Source organism: Capra hircus, chromosome 19 (assembly GCF_001704415.2).
Source record: "Capra hircus breed San Clemente chromosome 19, ASM170441v1, whole genome shotgun sequence".
NCBI lineage: Eukaryota > Metazoa > Chordata > Mammalia > Artiodactyla > Bovidae > Capra > Capra hircus.
The window spans coordinates 25,061,807-25,081,051 of NC_030826.1; the positions used below are offsets into that span (position 1 = coordinate 25,061,807).

At 41.0% G+C, this 19,245-nt stretch overlaps 1 protein-coding gene across 5 annotated transcripts in view; it reads left to right on the forward strand.

Annotated features, from left to right (window-relative positions):
* KIAA0753 (KIAA0753 ortholog) overlaps positions 1-19,245 on the forward strand; it is a 62,584-nt gene that overhangs the window by 7,724 nt on the left and 35,615 nt on the right. For all 5 annotated transcript variants that reach the window (XM_018064447.1, XM_018064449.1, XM_018064448.1 and 2 more), the window contains exons 3-7: positions 5,748-6,372; positions 8,183-8,289; positions 10,325-10,387; positions 10,798-11,013; positions 12,977-13,187. In XM_018064447.1, coding sequence (XP_017919936.1) covers positions 5,748-6,372; positions 8,183-8,289; positions 10,325-10,387; positions 10,798-11,013; positions 12,977-13,187 — 1,222 coding nt within the window. The remainder of the gene's footprint in view (positions 1-5,747; positions 6,373-8,182; positions 8,290-10,324; positions 10,388-10,797; positions 11,014-12,976; positions 13,188-19,245) is intronic.

The following is a 19,245-nucleotide window of genomic DNA, read 5'->3' on the forward strand; positions in this document are numbered from 1 at the left end:
GAGTTTCAGCTTTAGCATCATTCCTTCCAAAGAACACCCAGGGCTGATCTTCTTCAGAATGGACTGGTTGGATCTCCTTGCAATCCAAGGGACTCTCAAGAGTCTTCTCCAACACCACAGTTCAAAAGCATCAATTCTTCAGCGCTCAGCTTTCTTCATAGTCCAACTCTCACACCCATACATGACCACAGGAAAAACCATAGCCTTGACTAGATGGACCTTTGTTGGCAAAGTAATGTCTCTGCTTTTGAATATACTGTCTAGGTTGGTCATAACTTTCCTTCCAAGGAGTAAGCATCTTTCAATTTCAGGGCTGCAGTCACCATCTGCAGTGATTTTGGAGCCCCCAAAAATAAAGTCTGACACTGTTTCCATTGTTTCCCCTTCTATTTCCCATGAAGTGATGGGACCAGATGCCATGATCTTTGTTTTCCGAATGTTGAGCTTTAAGCCAGCTTTTCACTTTCCTTTTTCGCTTTCATCAAGAGGCTTTTTAGTTCCTCTTCACTTTCTGCCATAAGGGTGGTGTCATCTGCATATCTGAGGTTATTGATGTTTCTCCTGGCAATCTTGATTCCAGCTTGTGCTTCTTCCAGTCCAGCGTTTCTCATGATGTACTCTGCATAGAAGTTAAATAAGCAGGGTGAGAGTATACAGCCTTGACGTACTCCTTTTCCTATTTGGAACCAGTCTGTTGTTTCATGTCCAGTTCTAACTGTTGCCTCCTGACCTGCATATAGGTTTCTTAAGAGGCAGGTCAGGTGGTCTGGAATTCCCGTCTCTCTCAGAATTTTCCACAGTTTATTGTGATCCACACAGTCAAAGGCTTTGGCATAGTCAATAAAGCAGAAATAGATGTTTTTCTGGAACGCTCTTGCTTTTTCGATGATCCAGCGGATGTTGGCAATTTGATCTCTGGTTGCTCTGCCTTTTCTAAAGCCAGCTTGAGCATCAGAAAGTTCCCAGTTCACATTGCTGAAGCCTGGCTTGGAAAATTTTGAGGATTACTTTACTAGCATGTGAGATGAGTGCAGTTGTGCGGTAGTTTGAGCATTCTTTTGCATTGCCTTTCTTTGGGATTGGAATGAAAATTGACCTTTTCCAGTCCTGTGGCCACTGCTGAGTTTTCCAAATTTGCTGGCCTATTGAGTGCAGCACTTTCGCAGCATCATGTTTCAGAATTTGAAATAGCTCATGGTATAGTGATCAAAATCAGGAAATTATCATTAAAATGATGCTATCGTGTCATCTACAGACCTCACTGAGATTTTGTTAGTTGTTTCAATAATGTCCTTAATAGTGAAAGAAAATCCAAAATCATGACTTTTGTTACATTGCTTTAGTTTTCTTTAATCTGAATGATTTCTGAGTCTGTATTTCATGACATTGACATTTTTGAAAAATGCAGACCTGTTATTTGAGGATTTCCTCTCAATGTGGGTTTGTCTGAAATTTTCTCATAGTTACATTCAGGTTGTGCATCCGTGGTGGGAAAACCTCCGAAGTGAGGCTGAGTTCTTCTTAGTGCATCACCTCAGGAGGTACATAGGTCGACTCATTCCCATTACTGACCATGTTCCCTTTTATTGTTTAATTAAGGTGGTGTCTGCCAAGTTTTCCATTGTAAAGTTATTCTTTTACCTTTTGTAATTGGAAGTTTCTGTCTTTGAGACCATGTTAATATCTTTTTACTTCCCAGACTTCATTTGCTTTTAGCATTCATTGATGACTTTTGCCTGAATCAGTTTTTTATTATGATAATTGACAAGTGGTGATTTTCTTATATCAGAGGATACTTTTAGCATTTTACTTAATTCAATATGATATTCAAATGGTCTCTGATTGGGTCAGTGAAGTGAGAGTCAATTCAAGTTGATTCCAGTGTCCTTTTCACGTTGCCATCAGCCTTTGACCACTTTTTGGTATAAAGAGATAATGCCAGGCTCAGAGTATTTTGCCCCTTCCCAGCCACTCTTGAAGGGAGCCTTCATCCCTTTGGTGGTGAATGAGTTTTAGGACTCAGTGTCTAGGTACTGGGTATGCGCGTTGGTTCTTGGATGTCAGTGTTTTGTCCTGTGCTGTCCCCTAGGACAGAGATGGGAAATAGTTCTGTACACTCGTGTGCCTGAACACAATTCATGTGCAGCTCTGCACTCATATCTGCATCCTCCCCTCCTTCCTTCCCCTCTCCTCTCTCTTACTCCCTTTTTTCCCTCCTTTCTCTGTGTCTGTCTGCCTGTCTGTCTATATTAAAACCCTCTGAATGCACATAGGTATCTCCAGTCCAGTCCAACACTTCCCATATGTAACTCCCATATTCAAGAGTATAAAACCAGTTCCCAGTTACCCACAGTGTGTGTACTCATTTGCTTAATCCTAGAATGTACAAAGCTGTTTGAAAATTCGACCCATGCCTCTGCAAAGGAAAATAACACTAGAGATTAGAGTTCAGTATTTGTTTAGAGAACTTGTTGTCTTTAGCCTGAGGGCAGATAGTCCAAATGCTACGTTCCAAAGTTGATTGGGTTGATTTTTTTTTTTTAGACCTTCACTTTTTAGTGTGGTTGTATTAGTCTTTTGAACTTCAATTTGCTTCATTGGTTTCTGTTACTATTCATTTTTAGTGTTTTCCTTTATCCTTCTGAATTTTGTTTATTATCTCTTTCCCTTTCTCCCCTCTCTCTTCCTTCCTTTCTCTCCAGTGTATGTGAAACATTAACATGATTCCAAACAAATCTATGCAGAAAAGAACATTCAGTGAAATATTACCCCCCCACCCCCAACCATTCGCTCTGTCCTTTCCACCCAGTTCCTCCCCATACCCTGTAGATACTTTATCTTATTTTATTTGATTTTTCTTCCCTATGTTTCCTTTTGCACAAATGATCAGCTGCATGTGTACTTTCTCATGAACTATCTCTCCCCTCTTTTGAAGGGTGGCCTGCCAATGGAGGAGGCACAGGAGGCGTGGGTTTGATCCCTGGGTCAGGAATATCCCCTGGAGAAGGAAATTGCAACCCACTCCAGTGTTCTTACCTGGAGAATCCCATGGACAGAGGAGCCTGGTGCGCTACGGTCCATGGGGTTGCAAGCAGTTGGACACGACTGAGCACACATGCACGCACATATTGCAGATACTCTTTTTTGCACTGACCAGCATGCCTGAGAAATCCCTACCCATGGGTTCTTGCACATCTTCCTCATTCTTCTTACATCTTCATGGTACTTCTCTGCGTGGGTGTACCATAGACTGAGACATGCTTTTACGTGGGCATTTAGATCGGTTTCAGTGCTTTGCAGTTGCAAACAACACATGTATACCCTGTGCGCATGTATTGTTGGGGATATATCTTCAGAATATATTTCTGGAAGTGAGACTGCGAGGTCAGAAGGCAGATGCACGTGTGGTTTTGTTCACTGTTGCCAGAGTCCCGTCCCTGGCACCTGTACGCCCACGGGGACCCTGTGAGCAGGCCTGTCTTCCCACAGCCGTGCCAGCAGCTTGTGTTGTTGTGTCTCTTGACTTTGCTGCTCTGTTGCTGTCTCAGTGTGTTTTCACTTGGTATTTTTATGAGCCTGACCAACATTTCATGCATTTAAGGGTCATATTTCTATCTTGTTGTTGTTGTTAATTGTTCATGTGTTTTTACCATTTTATACTGAGTTTTGATCTTTTTTTTCACCTCAATTTTTAAGATTTCTTTATATATGGGAGCCCTTTGTATTTGCAGATATTTTTCCAGTTCTTTCCAGATGGTGTTCTTTTTTAACCGTAAAAAACAAATTGTTTTTAAAATTTTTACTTGAAGTAATAAAATTTTTCACTGTTTCATTGCACATAGATTTTGAGTTATAGTTGGAAAGCCTTTCTCTATACCCAGGTTAAATAGGAATTCACTCTTTGTTTATTTACTTTAGTATGTATATCAAATCCCCTAGGTATTTTAGGTCATTTTTTACTCTGGGGGGAAGGATTTCTCTAATAAGCCCACAAGTTCCAAGTACTGTTTCTCATTCTGTGCACTTTCCAGATGGTAACTTTTTTTTTCCCTCTCTCATAATCTCTATTTCTTTTCCCTAAAATTCTTTCCTTCAGTTTTCTCGCACTGGGTTTATTTTAAACTGACTCTTCATGTACATGATTATATAAACACACATTATCGTGTGTACTGTGAGAGTTGGGGAGGCCATCTCCACGAATAAGACATCTTCATACAGGCCTTGCCAGGCCTGCTGGCAGAATCTTCCAAGGCTGGTGACCTGCCACAGACATGGACAGGTCGAAAGCCACAGAACGATTTGCTCCCTTTGACATAGTAATCCCAGAACAGATAATTTATCCTGGGGAAATATTTTGCAAAGAGGAAAAAACTAAATGCATGGGAATATTAATTGAACTAATATTTCTATTATTGGAAAACCTGGAACAATCTCAATCTTTAATAATAAGATTATAGTTAGGATAAGCATGAAAAGGCCATTCATTGGATTTTGGAAAATGCAACTATGAAAAATAATAAAACTTGTGGGAGGATGGAAGCATGCCTATGTTTATTAAGTGAAAAACAAAACCTGTGTCTATGATGATGATGATGATGTTTAGTCGCTAAGCTGCGTCTGACTCTTTTGCAACCTCATGGACTATAGCCTGCCAGGCTCCTCTGCATGGATTTCCCAGGCAAGAATAGTGGAGTAGGCTGCCTTTTCCTTCTCCAGGGGATCTTCCTGACCCAAGGACTGAACCTGCATCTCCTGCAGTGGCAGGTGGATTCTTTACCACTGAGCCACCAGGGAAGCCCCATCTATCATGATAATAACCTACAAAATCTTAAACCTGCATGAAAAGGTGTAAGTGGACTATTCAGAGCACGATGCACTTAGGTGCAGGATAAAAGATGTGGTCCAACCACCAGATAAAAAGTCTCAGGAAGATCTGAAGAAGTATTGTCATTGGCTTAGATTCTGGGTGGTATGTCTGTGGAACAGTTTTCAGGAACACTCGTGATGAACTGTGTTGTTCACTTACTGGAACCTGACATTTTGACACAGGGCAGAAGTCCACCACTGGGCAGTTGAGGAACTTACTGGTTTTGCTTGAAGCTTTCTGGGTTGACTTTGTGAGGAGGATCATAGTATGCTACTAGTAACCAGAAGGATAATACAGGGGACTCAGTGATTTCTGAGAGCTTCCCAGGTGGCAGCGGTGAAGAACCTGCCTGCCAGTGCAGGAGGCAGAAGGGACATGGGTTTGATCCTTGGTTTGGGATCTTTGATTTTTCTTCCTTGTGTTTCTTTTTGCACAGATGATCAGGTGCATTTGTACTTTCTCATGAACTTTCTCCTCTTTTGAACGGTGGTGTAGGTATAGGAAGTGCAGGTTTGATCCCTGGGTAGGGAAGATGTGCTGGAGTAGGAAATGGCAACCTACTGTGGTATTCTTGCCTGGAGAATCACGTGGACAGAGGAGCCTGGTGGGCTGTAGTCCATGGGGTCGCACAGAGTTGGACACGACTGAGGCGACTTAGCAGCAGCAGCAGCAGATGACTGTAGGATAAAACCAGGGGTATGAGATCAATTCAGGGGTGTGAGAGTGGCCAGTTCTTTCAGTGCAACAGGAAAATAAATACCTCGTAAGCACTAATAATAGTGTGGGTGAAATGTTGGAAACTTGATTGTAGACATATGTCAGCTATGCAATATGGTATTTTTCTAACATGTGTTTGCTTTTATTTATTTATTTTTTAAAGAACCAGCTGCAGTTTAATAGGAATGTTCCTACACATTCAAGCAACTTGGCAACCCAATACTCTTGCCCACATGGAATTAAAATTGAGAAACTGAAGCACTCATACAGTGAGTCTTACCACTGTAGAGATTTGGGTTTTAGAGATGGTCCCGGCCTGAACAGCTCTGTTTCATTTTCTGTTGTATCAGAAGAGAGACTTAGCTATGCGGTTCATCTGGCCAAAAGAGATGTAAAACGAAGACAGTTAGAAGAACATAGAAAAGAGCATCACCTCAGAAGTCAACCCCATGTCTTTCGGAACTGTGGACGCTCTCAGCATAAAACGCCTGACCTTGGGGTGGAAAGAGAGGAATCAAGGAGTCGGGAAGCCTGTCATGGCAGCCACCAGCCGTCCAAAGTAGAGATTTCCAGCTCAGGCGCCAAGGTATACCTATACACATCTCATCCAGGACAATCAGGTCTTCCTGTGCCAAATTCTCCACCCACGCATGATCCCGGGCTTCAGCCACATTCCAGGATAGATGACCACAAAAGCCTGTGTGAACACAAATGCCTGCTGGAAGTTCAGCGACTCCAGAAAGAATTGAGCAGTTGTGTCCGTAAAATTGAAGAAGTAGCTAAAAGAGGTGAGACAAATTGGACTCTTGACTTTGAAAAAAATGCTCCAAGAGGGTAGAGGCCAAATACATTCTTCAGGACCCCTGCCCCTCATCACTTCCCTTTCTGTCCTTCTGTCGCTAGAATGAGCATTCATGACAAGACAGATGAATTTTGAGTTTGACCAGTGTCTTTTTTTCTGAAGTTTGCCCTAGCATCTCTTTCCAGCCGAGGCACCTGGAACAGCTCCTTTTCCTTAGGCTGTGCTAGGTGAGTTGAATGACTGAGGGTCCCACCTAGTAATCATAGTACCTGCTGTCTTCTGGCGCCTGAGTGCCAATTATCCTATAACGTTTTGCTTCTGAATCCAGAAGTCCTTCTGGAAAAGTTATTTTTAATTTGTTCAGAAAAGAACATTATATAAAACATGTATATTCTAGATAAAAACAGTTCTAAGTTGGGCAATGTTTATTTAGATGAGTATGCCGCAGTGGTAGGGAGCTACAGATGTATGTATGAGATATCTGACCTCAGGGTAGAAAGGAAGGTATATAATTCTCTCATATTGTTTTCTACAATCTTTCAGCATTCTCTACGCCCTTGCATTTTCCTGGAGAGTAGAAGATTGGTTGCACGTGGAAAATTTGGGGTTACCATAGCTGAGAAGCAGGGGAGTCAAGCCTAGCTTTCAGACTGCAAGGCATAGGGAGTTGGCATCAAAAGGAGCTACTGTGCCAGGATAGTAGAGTCTATGATGATCTTTTGCATTTTAAAGTCAAGTAATGTATGCATATGCACATTACATAATGAATTTAAGGTACGGTACAGAAACAGATTGAACAAAATAGAACAAAACTGTAAATGAAGGTATTTTGGCATAGGAAAAAAAAAGGAAAGTACAAAATAAGACTTATTAGTAATGGGCAAAAGATTTGTTTCTAAGCTTCCAGAGTCTGCTAAAGAGGAAAATGTGATCAATTAGAGAATTTACAAAGAAAAAAAAAATTGCACAAGGGGAAAATTATGCCAGGTATAGCGGTTGGAAGATTTCTCTGGTGGGTCTTCATAAAGAATATGTTGTGTAATATGAACAAGTCAAAAACATTCCTACCTCACAGTAACGGAAGTGTTTTGGCTCATTTCTCCTGACTTTGCTCAGTGGTGGTCTGTAGCATGACCCCATGGAACAGTGTGGTAGAAACCGTGCTCCTGGGGTGAGGTGGGGGGAAGCAAAGCCACGAGGCATGCCACCCTACTGAGGGGGCCTTGTATAGGGGGCCTTAGAGCAGAGCTGCTCAGGTAGTCTTCCAGAAACAATTTCTTTGAACCAATTGTTTGAAAATACGGAGCAGCATTGTGTACAAGGGTCTGCTTCCTGACAAATAGATGAAGGCTTTGGCAAATAATTTTAGCCCTTGCTATCTTAATATGTTAGAGAAAGGTTTCCTCTTCTGGGTTCAGGATAAGAAAGTATAAAAGAAATCTTGCTATATATAAAAATAGGTCAATAAATTATTTTTTTTTAATGGAAAGCATTATAGATTTGGGTTCAATATAAATAGCTTAAAAATAATAACTGCATAACAGTGGGCTAGGCTGTCCAGAGCATTTGGATTTGATTAACACCTTCCTGTCTCTTCCATCTCGGAGTCAAGTACACAGGCCCCCTTGCTCGTTTCTTGGCTGATGAAAACAAATTTTTTGTTAGGACAACCTCATTTTTTTTTTTTCTTAGTAAAACTAAAGATCTTTAACCTCATTATTCTGTGAGCCATTGAAGTTTTTAATCAGCTTTTATGTATGGTTTATAATCCACTTTGGGGGGAAAAATATTTTCAGATCGCGTGGAAGAAGCTTTGGATCCTGATGAGGAGCGGAGGATCCGGGTCAGGAGACAGGAGCAGGCGGTCCGTTCTGCCCGTATGCTCTATGTCCTCCAGCAACAGGTGCGGAGGCCCAGGGACGAGGGTGGGGTGGCCTTCCCAGGGAATTCGTGCTTTCCTTTTGTGCCAGAAGTATCAGCATCAGTGTATCCTACATGGATTCTGATATGTTTGTGCGTCTAAGTTTCCTGAATGTGTGGACAAACAATTCTTCCTCTTTCCGCCCTCCGTCTTTATGTGTCTGTGTGTGTACAGCCAAACTCTTTAAATACTGTTTTGTTCGTTTTTTTCTGCTTTTCAGGGGTCACAGACGCTTGAGGATCTACTGAAACCTAAGTGTCCTTTCCCCAGGAAAAAAGTGCTATACAGCACATATTTTTGTAGACAAGTTTAAGTGGATCAGTTACCCTGAAATCCTTGGTCCCCAGTAACGCACCTTGTAGTCTTAGAGGAAAGAGACTTTGCTAGTTTCCCATCCATTGCATGTTTGTTGTATGTTAGAAGCTTAGTACATAGTAGACGGGCTTCCCTGGTGGCTCAGGTGGTCAAGAATCTACTTGCAGTGTGGGAGACCTGGGTTCAGTCCCTGGGTTGGGAAGATCCCCTGGAGAAGGGCTTCCCTCATAGCTCAGTTGGCAAAGAATCTTCCTGCAATGCAGGAGACCCGGGCTTGATTCCTGGGTTGGGAAGATCCCCTGGAGAAGGAAATAGCAATCTACTCCAGTATTCTTGCCTGGAAAATTCCATGGACAGAGGAGCCTGGTAGACTACAGTCCATGGGGTTGCAAGAGTCGGACACGACTTAGCAACTAAACCACCACCACCAGATAGTTTGGTTGTCTTTACTAAATAGTAAAGAATGAAGAATATGTTAAATGTCACTCAGGATGCGTTTTGTCATTGTTCAGTTGCTCAGTCGTGTCCAACTCTTTGTGACCCCATGGACTGCAGCATGCCAATCTCCTCTGTCCAGGCTACATGTAGTGGCTGATGAATAGGCATTTATATTATTTACATTATGGGTAGATTTTTTAAAATGTTTGTTTCAGCTTTAATTGGAGAAGGAAATGGCAACCATTCCAGTATCCTTGCCTGGAAAATCCTGTGGACAGAGGAGCTGTCCATGGGGTTGCAGAGTCGGACATGACTACGTGACGTCACTTTTTCAATCTTAATGTCTTACTTGTTAGTAAGCATTGAACTTATTTCTGGTCACTTAGGTCACATTTTAGCTTTCTTGCTTGAACCCCAAACTGGGCTCTTTGATTGAAAGATAATGCCTGAATGAGATTTTGTTCTTATTCTTGTTGGCTTCTGTTTTGGTCCTTACTCTACACTGCTGTCATAGGGATTGTTGTGAAACACGAATCTTAGCCTGTCAGAGCTCTGCTTGAAAGGTGTGGTTGGCTCTCTGTAACTAAGAGTGTGAAAGCTGACTTCTTTCTTTATAATTGATTAATTATTTTCTTTTTGGTTGCGCTGGCTCTTCGTTGCTGCTCACAGGCTTCTCCATGTGGTGAGCAGGGCCTGCTCTCCAGGCCCTGAGAGAGTACACTAAGCGCGCAGGCTTCTTCGTGCCGTGGCTTCTCGTGCTGCGGAGCACGGGCTCCAGGGCGCGTGGGCTTCAGTAGTTGCAGCTCCCGGACTCCTGGAGCACAGGGTCACTAGTTGTGGTGCATGGGCTTTGTTGCCCTACAGCATGTGGGATCTTCCAGGACCAGGGCTTGAACCCTGCATCAGCAGGTGGATTCTTAACCTCTGGACCATCAGGAAAGTCCGACAGCTGAATTCTTTGGCAGCACGGCACTGAAAACTTCCTTATGTGGCCTCCTACCTTTCCCGAGTCACTTCCTTTATGTTAAATTCCTCTTACAGTGGGAATCAAGGGATGGAAGGGAAGCCTGTGCTGTAGCCACCATCTCAGACTGGGAACCAGTAGCTGTTGTGGGAGCGCTTGAATGAGGAGTCTGTTCTCATCTTCAAGTGACTCGAATCAATAATGGTTATATTTGGACAAGATAAGATGCCTCCTTTTCTACAGAAAAGATCAGTGGAAAGGTACAAAGATTTTCATTTTTTCCCCCCCTTTATGAACCAGGTTAAAGAAATCCAGGAAGAATTGGATAAATTGAGTCCACATAAGATTAAACACACTAAGAAGGTAGGATGCAATTTAATTATGCTTAATTATTATTATTTATAAACTACATGTCTAGTGCTTTGATGGTATTACGTGTGGCTTCTCTGCACCGATACTTATCATCAACACTTGTAGAAACTTGTTAGGGAGTGAGCGTCTTAAATATCCTGACTTCTAGGGTCTCCTTCCAAGAAACAGGTTCTGAAAATAGATTGTTTGTTGTTGCAGCTGGTATAAGAAGTTGAGCATGAGAGGGAAAACACTTTTTTATTAGGAAACCTTTAAATTTTATAGTTCCCTTTACTATGAAAAGTTTTCACAATGGAAGAAGTTCTTACATGGAAGATTGACTGTAAATGTTTGTTAAGGGTTAGGTTAACATTTAGACGTTCCGAGTATGGAAGTAACTCTTGCATCTCATTTACTGCCAGTCATGGGCAGTGTCCAGGCTGGCTGCTGCCCATCGAGGAGCAATTCGGGCCTTACAGACGTTTGTCACTCAGTTCACTGCTGGAGGGGAGTACCCTGTTCCTACTTGGTGCAAGGAGCTGGGCAGTCTTATCCGCCAGCTCTCTCTCTGTTCTGCCAAGCTGGAGGCCGAGTCTTCTGTCCCTGATGTGGTGATAGATATCCTGCAACAGATCGAGGTATGAAATTGACCATGATTTGTATTTAAAGTGCATTATTTCTAAGCGGGGAGGTTATGTTCACCACTGCCTGATTTCATTGAGGTTCATGGAGAACACAAGACTCATCTGGTACCTAGTAAATTCAAGCTTTGCAGAGAGCAGAAGGAGCACTTCATTTTAATTTCATTGTTTTTACAGTCTAGTCAATATTGTATCTTACTTCTTTGAGAAATGGTGTGTTAAGTCTAGAACATAAAACAACTCATAACCAGGCCATCAATTAAGCAGAATATTCCATTCCATGACCATGCCATTTAATAAAGAATGTATTAGCATATAAAAGGAAAACAGTAAAACTGTTTAGTAGTTAGGTTAGCATATCAGTGTGCAATCTAGATAGATTTTTGAAAAGAAGCACAAAAATATATGGAAGCAAGTGTAAAGTCTTGTGCTATGGCTAGAGACTTCTGGAGATCCCAACTGGTGTGTACTAGTCAGGAATGGATAGTGTTCTTAGTTCTTATTGGTGATGAAGACAGCAAAAACAGTCTGTCCTTAAATCTTGATAGTTCTCTGAAGTTTAGAGAATGCTGCCATTCATCCTTACTGTATTGCTGCGATTTGCAGTTGGCTTTCTTACTATTCTACATATGAAGAAAAGCAAAGCTCAGGGACATGACACAGACACTTCCCTTGAAGGCTGGGAATCAAACACCTGTCTTGGAACTCCCATGCCATTGTCATTGCCACTGTGCCACACATTTTCACCCACAGATTAAAGGAAAAGAAGCCTTTATATTGGTGTGGGATGCATAATGGTAAACTTAGCTATAGGGGGGCATGCTGTAGTGGGAAGAATTCTAGACCCAGTGACAGACCATTTCTACCATTAGCTACCCCTTGGTGATCTTTAAGACCCTTTCTACCTTGATCATTATCCAGCAAATATATTTGTGATTTACATTGCTTACATTTATGTATATGGAATCACTATCAGGAATGCAATTTTTTTTTTCCTGTTTCCTGATTTTTTTTAAAATTTTTATTTTTACTTTATTTTGCTTTACAATACTGTATTGGCTTTGCCATACATTGACATGAATCTGCCACGGGTGTACATGAGTTCCCAATCCTGAACCCCCCTCCCACCTCCCAGGAATGCAGTTTTATTTGAAGAACATAGCTTGATCATTCTAGAAAGGATCTCAAGAGATATAGTGTCTATCCCAAAGTTTGGGCAAGAGTACCTTAACATAATGTTTCTTAAACATACCCTTTATCTCCCGTACATTTGAAAATATTCAGTAGCACAAGAAATTTATTCTTATTGATGTGTACTACACTATCCCACAGTTTATATTCTTATTCCTGACTGTCATCTGAACTAAATGTCCCTGGCTGTGTTCCGTTTTTGTTAACATGTACTGACCATGGGAGACTGGGCCCTTGCTGCCTGGTGATGAGTGAGTGGGTGCTTGTTAGAGCACATGCCTCTCTCAGGAAAGGGGGCTGGCGGGGGCAGATCTCCCGCACTGTGGTGGATGAGTGATCAGAGCCATTAACATGCTGTTTCCTTTAGTTTATGAAGATGTGTGTTATAGTTTGTGTGCCCACTTAAAAGATTATTTAAGTTTATGAGGTTTTCATTGAAAATTAATGAAGTGAATTATATTGGATTATATTCTGAAGACTGTGGTTAGTTTTTAAACGGGGATCCTTAATTTTAGAATTTGAAGTAGTGATATTTTTTACTTTTTGATCATTGGTTTTCATGAGCTAAACATGTACAAGAACATGCAAAATTCCTTTTATTAACTGGATGTCCTAAATAACCAAGTTTTAAAAGTAAGTGATGGTTCAGTAACAACTGGAGATGGCCATTTAACAACACATTTTTCCAGGGTCCCGATTTTCTGCTTTGTGATCAACAGTCAGACTTCTGTGAGACAAACTTAGAGAATGATTGACTGTTTCATGGCAGGCTTTGGAATCTCTCCTGGAAAAGAAACTGTCTCCAAAAAAGGCAAAGAAATGTTTTGGTGAAATTCGGAGCAGATTTCCCATTGGTAGCCAAAGGGCCTTAGAGAGATGGCGAAACACATCCCCAAAGAGTGAGAGGAAGCCCTTTGTAGCAAAGGAGATATTTCCACAGGAAACAAGACGACCTTCAGTGGCAAAGAAGCTCCTCGCTGGTATGTGTCCTAAAGTGTTTACTGCAAGATACTTTATTCCTTGACATTGTCTGGGCTGTAACAGTTGCCACATTGAGGGAAAAGTCAGGATTTCTCAGTCTGGTCAACAATAAGTGCCCTGGAACTAAGATAAGTGAATAGCAACCAAGATGCCGCTTTAGGCTGGAGGCTGGAGTATTTCCATAGAGGAGGGAGAGTGAAGAACGTAAAATGCCCTTTTCCTGCATCTGGGCTAACCAAAGTAAATTCCTACAGAGCTGGCAGTTAAAGCCCTACTTTCTCTTCTAAGTTTGTTTATTTACATTTTAATGATAGCTATGTATACATACACACACAAACATATACTTAGTTGATATGAATGGATTTTTTTTACATAGGTAATAAATAAATTCTTGTTATTCTGGTAAGTAGAATTATAAGCTTAAATGGTTTGCTCATTTAAAACAGACACTGCCAACTTGCCCTTGAAAATGGGTGTACAGTTATGTTTTCAACTAGCACTGACCATCAGTATATATTTCCCCATATCCTTACCAAGTACCGTATGTAATGAAATATAAAAATTTCCAGCCTCTTGGTGGAAAATGTTATTGAATATCTTATTGTTTTATATTTCCCTGATTCCTGGTGAGGAAGATTTTTCTTTCGCATGTTCCTTGGCCTTGTTTATTTCTTCCTCTTCTGTGATTGTCTGTTCATATCCTTTGCCATCTCCCTACTGGGTCCTGTCTTTGCTTCAGAAGTTCTTTATGTATTTTGGATCGTCATCCTTTTCTGTTTTACATATATCATAAATATTTTCTTTTAAGATGCTTAACTTTTGCAGCCCTGCCCCCCTTTCCCAGTATAAACGGAATGCATTTTGACACATGATGCTGACTCTTGAGTTTTGGCAAATCTGCATATGAAGTTAAGGAAATTTTCTTCTGTTCCTGTTTTACTGAGAGATTTTCTTGTCCTCTTTTTTTCTTCATAGTTAAACTGACACATCTATACTGATAGTACTTTAGAGTAGTTTCAGAATTTTAATATTGAAAATTTTAATGTGCCATTATATCAGCTGGTTTCCCTTATTTTAGTTGAAGTAGAATATATGATGGCTCATCGGGTAAAGAGCCTGCCTGCAATGCAGGAGACACAGGAGATGGGGTTTGATCCTTGGTTTGGGAAGATCCCCTAGAGGAGGAAATGGCAACCCACCCCAGTATTCTTGCCTGAAAAATCCCAAAGGTTTGCCAAGAGTTGGACACAGCAGAGCAACTAAGCAACAACAGTTTTCCTTTTATAAATGGAAGTGGACTGTACAGTCATTGGGTTTTTTCCAGTTTGGAGTGGTTATAAGGAGAGAACTACTGTGGTTTTTATATATGTCTCTTGGTACATGTGTGTGTGTATTTCTGTTGGGTTTATTCCCAGCAGTATTATCGTTAGGTCATCAGGGTATGTATTTGTTCAACGGATTTTTTTCAAAGTAGTTTTATCTTTTATATTCCAACCAGTTGCCTGTGAGAATGGTTGCTATACATCCTTGTCAGCACTTGTTATTAGTTTTAGAAATTCTAGCCACCTGGTTGGTGTGTAAGGCTGTCGTTGTGGTCTTAGTGTACATTTTCTGGATGATTTCTGGTGAGTACTATTTCGTACATTTATTGGTCATCTACATGTCTTTTGTGAAGTGCCAGTTCAGGTCTCTTTCCCAGTCCTCCCTCTGCCTCCCCTTCTCTCGTTCTTATTTTCTGTTCCTTTTTTCCTTTCACTTTTCTTTATTGATTTGTTGAGTTCTTTGTAGGAGTATGCTGCATATGGGCCCTTTCCCAATTACCTGTGTTTTAAATATTCTTTTAGAAATAAGATGTGGCTTGCTTTTAAATGTTGCTGTAGTGTCTTGATGGACAGAATTCTTAATTTCACTGAATTCCAATGTAGCAATCTTTTCCTATATAGGTTTTTTTTTTTTTCAAGATTGTTTTTGGGTCTTGTTTAAGAGGTTTTTCCTGGAAAAGGAAATAGCAGCCCACTCCAGTATTCTTGCCTAGGAAATCCCATGGACAGAGGAGCCTGGCAGGCTACAATCCATGGGGTCACAAAGAGTCAGACATGATTTAGTGAGTGAACAACAATAATGCCCTGGTCAGGGGAAAAAAATAAAGAATTACTTAATAGAAAAAAAAAGCTTTTCCCTTTGCCGTATATTATTTTCTAGAAAAGGTTCATTTTCTTCCAGGTGGATATCTACTTGAGGTAGCACTCTTCGTTGAAAATATTATCCTTTTTCCCACAGTGGCAATGTCACTTTTGTTATAAGTTAAGTGTCCACATGTGTCGGGTTCACTTCCTGGGTCCTCTGTTCTCTTCCACTGATCTGATTGTAGGTTCTTAGGCTAGTGTATACTATCTTAATTATTCTAAGTCAGCTTTTGTCAGCAGTGGCCCTCAGTATTTCCTTAGAAATTTTAGGATCAGAATTTGTTGCTGCGCTGCCCTCTCTCTCTCAACACTCCCAACAACCTATTGAAATTTTGGTGGGGAATTGGTATCTTTACGAAATTATATTTCCCAATCCACAGGCAGGATATATGTCCTTCTATTCATTTAAGTTGTCTTTAAATACTCTTAGTAACTTACAATGTGTGTGTGTGTTCGTCTTTAGTTATAATTATTCCTTGGTATTGCTATTTCCAGCGCTCTTGTGAAGGATGTCTTTTTAAAAATTTAATTTATCTTGTATCTAGCAACCTTGCTAATTTATTTCTGTAAATTTATCTGCAGATTATTTGTGTTTTTCAATGTATACAGTCATGTCATCTATGAATATAACCATTGGTTTATGTCCTCCTTCCCAATCTTTATTTCTCTTATTATTTTTTTTCTATAGTTTTCTGGTTTTATTTACTTGATCTTTAGACGACTGATGTAAAGGTATGTTAAAGACTTGAAGACTTTTAAAATTTCTCATTGTATTTGTATTCATTATTGTTTAGTGCATTTTGAAGTCGTACTGTTAGATGCATAAGCGTTCCTTACTGATAAATCTTTTTGGGTGCATTTTATATATTATTGTTAAATATTTGTTTTGCTAATGTTATTCACTTTGGGTTCTGTTTTGTTTGATACAAATATTGTTCCATCTACCCAACACATTTGACATTGACCGAGAATAACATTTCACATCCTTGTATGTACGGTCCGTCTTTGCTGTTTTGAGAATGTCTGTTGTAAATACTTCATCGTCAGTGTTTCTAACCCTGTTGTAGAATTCTATATTTAACCTACTGACATTTGCTGAGATTAACGGCACATTTGGACTTCTTTCTCCCTTTTTATTTTTGATCTGCCACTTCTTTTTCTTTCTTGTAATTTACTATGTTAATCGAGTTCTTGTTTCATTTTGTTTCTTCTACTGATCTGAAGTTATAAATCAGTTCAGTTTCTCAATTTGTCACTAATTCTTGGGCACCTCCATAGTGTACTGCCCTGCCTGTATCATGAATGTAACAAAACCTAACCTCCTTAGTCACTGTTAGATATTTACTTGCTGTGGCATTCTGTTCCCTGCATTGGTAGGCAGGTAGAACCAATGCTGCCACCTTCCTTCTACCCAGGGGCCGCCTTCCGCTCAGTACGAGTGTGATGCTTATTGGATGATGTATCCTCTGTGGGAGCCCAGGGCCCGGCAGTAATTAGGCGCTTACATAACCAGCTGTGAAGAGGGTGTAGTAGAGCAAGAAAAGGCCTTTGAGCAACAGATCATGGTAACTTCAGTTCTGGGTGTTAGGGGCTCGTTTACGATGCTCTGGAGGAAATGTAGAGAACTTTCCAGGCCTGCCCACAGAGAAGTGTTTCCCAAATTAGTTAAAAGATGAGAGGGACCCGTAACTGTGTAGTGCACTAACAGGTGGGGACGAGCTTCAGAGAGAAAAGTTGGGAAGCCTGTTCATTTAAAACTCACCACAGGTACCAGCGAGGGAAAGCAGGAAGACAGACCACTGTGAGGAAAACGGGGACCAAAAAGACCTCCCTCTAGTCCCAGCTCGGAGAAGGTGATGGCACCCCACTCAAGTACTCTTGCCTGGAAAATCCCACGGACGGAGGAGCCTGGTAGGCCGCAGTCCATGGGGTGGTGAAGAGTCGGACACGACTGAGCGACTTCACTTTCACTTTTCACTTTCATGCATTGGAGAAGGACATGGCAACCCACTCCAGTGTTCTTGCCTGGAGAATCCCAGGGACGGGGGAGCCTGTTGGGCTGCCGTCTATGGGGTTGCACAGAGTCGGACACCACTGAAGCGACTTAGCAGCAGCAGCAGCTAGTCCCAGCTCTGCCCGCTTGTGGTCCTGGGTGGATGATTTCATCTCTCCGAACCTGCACTTTTCTATTTGTGGATGCGGATAATACAGACATACTTTACATTATTGTGCTTCACTTTATTGCACTTTGCAGATACTGTGGTTTTTACAAGTTGAAGGTTTGCGGCAACCCTGTGTTATCAGGTGATGGTTAGCACTTTTTAGTGATAAAGTATTTTTTAATTAAGGTGTGTACATTTTTTCAAGACATAGCACTATTGCACACTTACTAGACTACATATTATATAAGCATAACTTTTGTATGCACTGGGAAACCAAAACACTTGTGTGACTCACTTTATCATGATATTTGCTTTATTGTGGTGGTCTGGAATCAAACCTTCATTCTCTCTCAGGTATGCTGGTGGTCCTTATCCTATGTGACTGACTGAGTTGTTTAAAGTAGCAAATTAGGTATTTCATCCAGAAGTATGTAAGCTTCAGTTGTCTGGAATAGCGCTGCAGTTCCTGATAGGGCAGAATGAATGGGCCTCACCTGGACTGGGAGTCAGAAGATATGACTCTGCTGCTTGCTGTCCTTGACCTTGAGTAAAACACTTGACTGTCATTTCCTCATTGGAAAAGTTAATCATTGCCCCGCCTGCTCTGTGTCACGTTGAGCCTCAAATGTGAATGTGAAGGATGTTACAAACGGAAGAAATGTACAAATGTAAGAGATGATGATAAATCATTGTTATCATCATTACAAATTGAGGTGTGATTATGCTTAGCCACTTGGCAAATTTGGTACAGTTGCTTATGGCGAAGGTTGTGGTGGTCCTCTTGTTTTTATTTGTTTGTTTTTTCTTGTCTTTATGAACCGGATTTCAGAAGGTTTTGGTGTCTGTTTCTGTTTTAGATGTCGCTCTACCTAATTCCTCCATTCTGACCTCCTGCCCCTAAAAGTCATAGGGAGCCAGTTAGTTGGGAAATCACATCTTTGCCATTTTCATTTGAAATAAATGTGTGAGCCTGATTTGGTCTTGTGATTTCTGTAACTGATGCATTTCTTTAGCAGCTGCTGGAATGTTCTTGAAGTGGTGGATTGCATTAGTACAGCTCATCAGACATAAGGACAGTCCCTCCCTACCACCAGCAATGTCCTCAAACTCAGCTGCCCCTGGAGCTTGTGCTACATTTGCAGTTGTTTTATACAGATCGTTACTGGAAAGGCATCGGGACCTAGAGGTCAGAGTTGCCTTGCTGTATGTAAACCTGAGGGTTAATGATTAAATTTTAGACTAGGGTTTGTCTAAGCATTCTTTCCTTTCAGTTTATGTATATTTACTGTGTAACCTCCATGGCCTTGAAAAGCACGAGATTAAAAAACTGATGCAAGGGGGATCTGGCCTTTCGTTCACTGCTGTTAAAAGTAGTCTAAATGTAGTAGAACTGATGGACCTTTGGGTTGTGTCTGATTTTTTGCCATTATAAACGTTGATGAAGTGACTGTGCTCATGTCTTCCTGTGTATGCTTGAGGGTCCCTCAAGGCTGAGTATGTTCCTAGGAGTGAAACTTCTGGGCGACAGTGTGGGCGAATCTTCTGGTAGCTGTGCCAGTTCACTCCTGCACTGATAGCTGTGAGAGTACTTGTTTTTCTGCATTTTTGTTTATACTTGGTATTGTCACAGTAAACATTTTCCTCCCAATCTGGTGAATTTGAAACGGTACCTCATTGCTTTAATTTCAATTTTTCTGATTGCGAGTGCT